Genomic DNA, 7,883 nt, shown 5'->3' with positions numbered 1-7,883 from the left:
TAGGGACGATAGCCATAAGTCTTACTGGAAAGAAAAATTTATTGAAGGATTATCTCATTTATTTGCTCATAAAGTTAAGGATGAATTTACTGATATCTCAGAACTCATTAATTATGATAATTACACTTATGTTGATATTATCAGTATAAATAAGAAGCTTAGTATTAATATGTATAATAATAAAAAATTGTTTCGTCAACAAATAAAAAATAGTAAGAAAGCAAATATAAAATAAGAAATTTCTGTAAGCAAGTTAGCCTTCCTTCTATTGTTCATTCTAGTCAGAAGTACAAATACTTTGATAAATTTACTAAATCTCGTGTCAAGAAAAGTAGTAACTGTGATGATTTTTATAAAATATCTTATAATTTTTATAAGAAAAAATATTTTGATAAGAAAAAGAGTTTTCAAAATCTTTAAAAAAGAAAATGTTTTAATTATGACAACAAAATCATTACAATTTAGTTTAATATTGGAAGAATAAGATGATTTATTGCTCAGAATTACTTGAACTGGTGAATTTATTAATATCGGATGATGCAGAAGATTTTGTTTACAAGAGTCGTGCCCTTCTTCCCCAACTTCTGTAAGTTCCTTCCTACAGTGACTTCTCTGTTCTCCAACAGCAGCACACAGCTACAAGGGATTCCTGTTCCGTCATCCTCTCCTCATCGATGCAAGCACCATTGTTCATCACAGAATGGCCTCCGTCGACCGTTACGCGTGGTGTACGGTTTGAAACCGTGCTCCTGCAATCTGAAACCGTACTCCTGCAATCTGCGTGCTGGAATAGTGGTGCGAATCTCTGCAAAGTAATTGCACAATTTGAACCTGTGCTCCTTCTCCTTACGCAGTCGGCTGCGTTTAGATGTTAAAGTAGATGTTAAAGTAAATGGAGTTGAATTGAATTAAGATTAATAATATTATTATTTTAAAATTAAAAAAAAATTATTTATTTATTATATTTTATATTAAAATTTAAAAAAATTATAATAATAAATTGAGATGAATTCGATGATCTAAACGAAATTCATAATAAGCGAATCTCTCACATTTATTGAACGCCACTGTGAACCCATGGGAAGTTTTTCTGGCTCTTCTGCCATCTGCAAGTGCCGTGGGCTATCGAGGTAGATTCTCCCATACATTGGGAATCTCCTCTTCCTATTTCGAAGAAAATTATCAAATTATTCTTTCTCAGAAAATTAAAGACCAGTTTCTCTTTATACTTTTGAAAAATCTTCATTTAATCTCTTTTAATTTAGAGGAAAATGAAATCGATGTAGATTTACTTGCTCAAAATATAGAAACCACCATGAACTCCAGTTTCTATCTCAATTATTTAAAAATCCATGAAACAGCGTTGTTCTTACATTTCTTCTTAAATATTCGAAGCTTTTTATAATTCAATGAACTTAAACTTTCCATTTCGAAACAAATTGAAATATTTGAGATTCCCTAGCAGGGAGTTGTGACAACCATAAATTCATGATACAAGCTACCGACATCATAATAATCCCCTCAACATACAGCCATTCCCATCTAACCGGAGTCATGCCTACAATATGAAGAGTCTTTCTTTCCTCTTGTACCTACTTGGATTTCTTGAATTTCTTGTTCTTCCTCTTGAAGCTCTCTGGTGTCTGGCTATCTGGCTTACGTTTTACCCCTCCTTGTGCTGTTGAACCACCAACCTTGAACGCTTGTGCTAGTGCTTGTACCTTCCTAGCCGCAACCGCCGGTCTTTTCCCCTTCTGTTCTTTCAATTTCTCTCCTTTCTGATTATTAGAGTTCATATTGAATGACCTAATACTTTTAGGATGAGCTTTCTTTTGGACACCAGATTTGCTTGCACGCAAGCCCTGGTAGGACAGGGGAGCTTTTGTATTTGCCCTGTTATTGCCCTCTGAAGTCGTTCGATCCAAAGCCAACCTCTTAGCAGGAGAATTAGCAGGCTGAGAAGGTGACGAATATGGCCTCTTAGTTGGGGTGGAAGATGGGGTGGAATCTCTTCTTGCATGAGAGATTCTCAGCTCTCGATCTTGAAGTTTCAAGTTCCGTTTCTTAACAACCAAATTTGCAGCTTCCTGAAAATACACATAGCCGTGTAATTAATGATTAATTTAATGGCCGAACAAAATCTTAAAACTCTATAAGGACATTTGATGATCATACAGACTACTCAAGGACAGATTTATCAGCTTTTTCTGATTCTCAATCTACATTTGTCACTAAATTGACCAGAGCTTCTGCAATTGTTATCCTTATAAAAAGATCTGCTCACAAACTTTTATCCGAAGCATTTCAACCATCCTTAACAACATAAAGCAAGCTCCACTAGAACCCTATTAGCAAAATCTGTATGGCAATACAATTTAGAAGAAAATCAATAGGTGACGAATATGGCCTCTGAAGTCCTTCGATCAATATGATAAGTAAAAATATTATATATATCAATAGGAGGTAGCCCAGAACACTGTATGTATACAAGAAAACACTTAGCCCATACTAGAGAGCTCCTAATGACCCGAAAAACCCATGAAAAACTATCCAAAATACATCAAGCCCGAGTTGGAATAAAACACACCTCCCCAACCAACCCATTGATTCCCGTAGACTAATACTCCACCCCAAACACCCTCTAGGAGAACGTCTTCATAATGCCCCTCTTTAGTCTTCCCTCTATTGACAAAAATAACAAATTTAAAATATTATCTCCTTGCAATACCCCGGGCTTCATCTCTAAATATGCTATGAGAGAGACAAATTAATCCTGCTTTGTCCAGAGACTCTAAATAACAGCATATTGAAAGACTCTAAAGCTTTTCTGATGGATGTTCAGCCTTCAAAGATGTGCACAAACAGCTAATGACACAACCCACTGTTAATACTAAATAGCCAACATAAATTACTTCAACAACTTTGGTGGTAATGAAAATGTTGCAAAAGAGAGAAAAATGGAGAGGTTATTGCCCCCAAGTTCACTATTAACAAACCTCACGTACAGTTTTGCACTTTCTTCAATCCACATACAGATTTTTTGGATGATGTCAAACCTCACCAAGGCAGGGCCTTTTGAACTCACACTTAGGGAGTGAAGCTCGAATACACGGCCCCACCCTCCAAAATCATGTCTCAAGCAATCTACAGGAATTAAACCCAGAATGTCTGTCTATAACTCATCCCAAACCCAACTTTTGACCATTAGACTGCACCCTGACAAGTTCCACGTAAACATTAATTTAAGAGTAGCTCAATTTGAATCAAAGAAGAAGGTGCAAATTCCATCTAAGTCCTCACTACCCTGGTTTTAGACGTTTAAAGGCTCAATAAGCATTCACCAATAGATCACATTAATTTCTTATAATTAACCAATGAGTTTTGAGATTAAAAGATCATACCCGTGTTTTAAACAAGACGTAAGCAATACCCTTCCCCAAACTTATATGAGAATGTCTAATGACCCTAACTGCTTCAATGCTGGATCCCAGATTGTCAATGCCAGAAAACAACTGATAAAGTTGTTCATCCTGCAAAATGAAAAAAAGGGGAAATAAACCCAGATTCAGTGATAGTACATTTAGAATTTGGAGTGCACGCACACAAAAATCAATGCAAAGAATTTACCTTTACATCATATGGAAGGTTGCCCACAAAAACAGTTCTTTTGATATCATAAAATGAACCATTCTCCCCTTTTAGCTTCTTACGAGGTGGGCACGCCCTGTCAACACGGATGTGATTTCCTCCAAACTAGAAACAGTTAAAGAAAACAGTGACATAGTAGCTTAGAAATTCAGATCGCAGAAAAACTGAACTTGAGACAGAAACACACAGAGACCAAGAGTTGAGATAAGAATATACCACAGCCATGTTATGGGTCAAAGAAGCCTGAGCGGATTCCTCACTTTTAAACACAATGTAAGCATGGACACTGCAATGAAACTTTTTCATCAGAAAAAATTAAACTGATTGAAGAAGCAACACAAAAAAAAAAGAAGTTTACAGTAGCAAAAACAACACAACATAGCAAGCATAGACCAATTATCAATTAAACAATAGAACGTTAAAAGACTTCCACCAAACAGGAAAGATGAAAAATTCATTATAGCAAAGCGAAGTCCCAAAATAAAAAAAAAAAAACCATACTACCGACAGACCAAGCCAAAATAAATAGACGACACAAATGAATACCAAAGCAGTAAAAAAGCTTATGGATCAATATAATCAAATAAGCAAGATAATCAATTTTGTACAAATCCAAACAACAGTTATCACCTGTCAACAGCTTCATTGAATTGCTTTGTAATTATCGCCCCCTTTCTCGGCTTTTTGGTCTGAAAAAAAAAATCATTGGCATAAATCACAACTAAGTTAAATTTAACAAAATAAACATATCTATTTCTTGCATACGTTAAAAGTAAAAAAGGATACAGGATTATTATGGAACGCTCACATCCACAATAGGCACAGAACGGATCCTGACAGACTCCACCTCCCCGAATTGTTTGAATTCCTTAGTTAGAGCCTTCTTCTTCACCTTCAGGGGCAAGTTCCCAACAAACACAGTCCTCAAAAGCTTGCTCTCATCGTCAAAACCATCCGGTGAAACCACCATGTCCTCCACATTATCCACTGTTTTTCTTTTCTCCCCCACAATTTTCTTCTTCTCTTTCGAACCTCCCTCTGCCTCTTCTCTCTCCTCCACCTCTGCCGCACCGTATTTCCTCGCCTCGTACTCTCTCTCAAGCTCATCCCGTTTCCTCTTCTTCTTATTCATATTATTAAGAGAACCGCTTGCTTTTGAATCCAAATCAGGGTCTTCTTCGTTTGTATGGGGACCTAATTCAGCGGGTTTCCCTCTCTCTTTCTCCGATGCCCCATTGGACTCAGAACCCAACTTAGGGTTTCCATCTTTGCCGTCTTCTAATGCACCATTTGATCCATTTCCAATATTAAGGTTTTGGGGTTTCTCCTTTTTCGACTTCTTCGTCCCCAATGCAGTCCCCGAAGCTCCAGCGACGGGATCCGACTCGAGTATAGGATTTTCAGGCGTCTTCTCCTTGTCCCTCTTCCTCTTGTCCTTCTTCTTCTTCTTATTCAGTTCATCAGAAAGATTAGGGCTTTCAGACCTGCCATCATCGTCAGTTCTTCTGAGAGATTCAGCTTGAGGAAAACCTAGCCCGGGCGTCGATGATTCAAGGGGCTTTCTCCTATATGGATTGTCGTCGGAGAAAATGGAAGAGACGGAGGCGGCGTTTTGTTTCGGGACGTCGCCGAAGAGGGTTGTGAAAACGCCCGAGGAGGGCGGAACGGCGTCGTGTCGGGGAGTTTCGACTGGTTCTTTGGGCTTGTGTTTCAGCTTCCTCATTGCCCTTTCGAATTTTGGTTAGAAAGCAATGCGACTGCGAAAGAAACGCCGCGATGGAAAGCTAGGGTTAAAGACACGCTCCGGACCAAATCAGATTTCGGCTCCGGTTTTATTTTTCAATTATGGAAAACAGAATGCTAGTCTAGGTATAATTTTTTTTAAAAAACTGAAATGGATATATAAACCTGTTTTTATTTATATGTAATATTAATTATTAACACTTATGGACCAGAAAAAATCAAAACAGTATTGTTGGATATAAAATAAAGTGGTCCATCCCATTGTCAAGAGTAAAAGAAAGAGGTAAGATAAAAAATAATAATAATAATAATAAAAAAGATTGATACGTAAAAATTATAAAATATTATATAAAAATAATATTATTTGATAAAAATATTCTCATTTTATATCATATATTATAAAAAATATTGTGCGTATCAATATTAAAAAGTAAAAGTGATACAAGGCAAGTATCGACTCAATTAGTCTAAATAAGGAATAAGATCAAACGTGGAAGGACTTAATACAAGAAAAGACTTCTCTACACCCTTCGATACTCTCCCCAAATTTTTACAATATCGGCATCTTTTTCAACCTTTCATCATTCGTATTTTCTTTTATTATATTGAGAATTATGTAAGAGAGAAGTTGTATAATTAAAAAATATAATAGATTTTGTCCCTAAATACGACTCTTGGCCATAAGCATAATGATGAACTATTTAAATTTTTATTTATTTTTATTTTATGTATTTTATTTTTTATTTATTATTGAATGAGCAGCTGAAGACATTATCAATTATCAAGTCATTATCATAGACTATTCTACCGTATTGTGCCAAAAAATAAAATTGTATAAAGAAGTATAATTACTTATAGCATATCATATAAGTTTGGTAATTGTTTTACTTAACCCGACGAGGATAAATATGACTATGTGATTGAAATGCTCACAGGTGTAGCCAAGGAAAAAAAAAAAGTCTGAAAGCGGGGGGGACGGTATAGTACGTGGAGTAAAATGTCCCGATTAAATGAAAACTATGCGTTTTACTCCAAGACAACTAAAGAAATGCAGCCGATGTATGTAAAAACGGTGCGTTTTGATCTGCTCTAACTGTATCTTGGCAATAACAAAACAAAAAAAAGTCACTATACTGGAGTTTTGAGTTGTTAACTAGAATGTCTCTTCTTTGGGGTTCAGTCCCCCACTTTTGACTTGGGTTTTGCTATTGTTTACGTAGTATTTTGATCACTGTCATGTGGTTTTACTTAAATTTCTTGACCTTTTTGGTTGAAAAATCTAAAATTATTGCCATATACTTCCTTGCTGCCACTTTATCTAAAAGCTTAATGGTTTATAGTTTCTACCGACCTTGAGATGTTTTCTTCAACTAGCACCTTGTTCATGACGCCTATGTCATTATTTCTTTAGTGTGTTGTCTTAATTAGGGTATATGCTTTTGGTTTGGACTGCTGCTCTAAACAAGATTATCACTTCGGATGTTCTAAGTAAGAGATATGTTTCGGCGATTGATTTGTATTGTGTATATAAAAGTCATGGGGAATCTGTAAACCATCCCTCTGCTTCATTGTCAATTTGCTAGTTTGTAGATGGCTATATAGTATGTAGTCCTGAGAGTGTGCTGCAAATGTCAGGGGTTGTGTTCCATCATTAATGTAGAATGTTGAAGCTACAATTGTTTCATGTTTTAAGAATTGTAAGTAAGATCAATTTTCTTGTAATTGGTATCATATATTTTGGAATTTGCTCCTTTACTGCTTAGTGCTTCCTTTACGTCAAGTGATGGTTGGGTTTCCTCTTGGGTAAGTGTTCATTTTGAACCCCTAAGTGTCATGCAATTCTGGGGGTGTTGTTGTAATAATAGTTGACTTAAAATGTCATCATCGGTTGCTTCATTATCGATTGTTAATCATACTTTGATGGACTACCCAATTTGCACCTGTGGAAAACAAGCTTAACTTAGAATATCAAATACTCCAAGAAATCCAGGACGACCAATTTTTGGGTATCCATAGTACAATAAAGAGGTACGCGCAGTTAACAGTACTTACTCAAGGCATAATGTTTTATTCAAATTTCTGACATCAAACATACTTTCTGATTTGTGTATAATTAGGGAATACCATACTGCAAATATTTCAAGTGGGCAGATAATAGTGATGCCAGAGAGAAAATCCTTATAAAAAGAGAAGCAAAATTGTTAAGGAAAGATGAAGCGCTTAAAAGTAGAGAAAAAGAGATTGGGAAGAGGGAGCTCACACTCCACAACGAAGAAGCCTAGCTTCGAAAGCGCTTAGCTGACATGTGGCATGCACGCACACTACTTCGTGTGTATTGGTTGTTCGCCATATTTATTTCATTGTATTTGATATGATCAAATACATAGAGACTGTAATGATGAAGAACTGGTGTTAGGGTTTTAGCATTTGTAACTTGAGTAAGACACCGCATATGTATTTAAGACTTTATTTAGCTTTAGTGATCTTCAAAC

The 7,883-nt window shown here is 36.0% G+C and overlaps 1 protein-coding gene across 1 annotated transcript; it reads right to left on the bottom strand.

Moving 5' to 3' along the window:
• Positions 1–1,405: 1,405 nt before the first annotated feature.
• On the bottom strand, positions 1,406–5,493 carry LOC121234140 (RNA-binding protein 34). The gene is made up of 6 exons (XM_041129957.1): positions 4,457–5,493; positions 4,279–4,337; positions 3,865–3,934; positions 3,628–3,753; positions 3,402–3,530; positions 1,406–2,087 (listed from the first exon to the last, which is right to left on the bottom strand). The coding sequence occupies exons 1-6, from the start codon at positions 5,369–5,371 to the stop codon at positions 1,593–1,595; spliced, it is 1,794 nt and encodes a 597-aa protein (XP_040985891.1). The 5' UTR covers positions 5,372–5,493; the 3' UTR covers positions 1,406–1,592.
• Positions 5,494–7,883: the final 2,390 nt, after the last annotated feature.

The sequence above is a fragment of the Juglans microcarpa x Juglans regia genome, chromosome 6D, assembly GCF_004785595.1.
Source record: "Juglans microcarpa x Juglans regia isolate MS1-56 chromosome 6D, Jm3101_v1.0, whole genome shotgun sequence".
Lineage (NCBI taxonomy): Eukaryota > Viridiplantae > Streptophyta > Magnoliopsida > Fagales > Juglandaceae > Juglans > Juglans microcarpa x Juglans regia.
This window is presented reverse-complemented; position numbering and strand designations above follow the sequence as displayed.

What these genes read in the sequence shown, in the direction of transcription:
- LOC121234140 (XM_041129957.1), bottom strand. Translation starts at nt 5,371, where the DNA reads ATGAGGAAGCTGAAACACAAGCCCAAAGAACCAGTCGAAACTCCCCGA. An exon ending in GTTCTGTGCCTATTGTGGAT is followed by an intron (nt 4,338 to 4,456) that starts GTGAGCGTTCCA and finishes TTTTTTTTTCAG; the next exon opens with ACCAAAAAGCCGAGAAAGGG. An exon ending in ACCTTCCATATGATGTAAAG is followed by an intron (nt 3,531 to 3,627) that starts GTAAATTCTTTG and finishes TTCATTTTGCAG; the next exon opens with GATGAACAACTTTATCAGTT.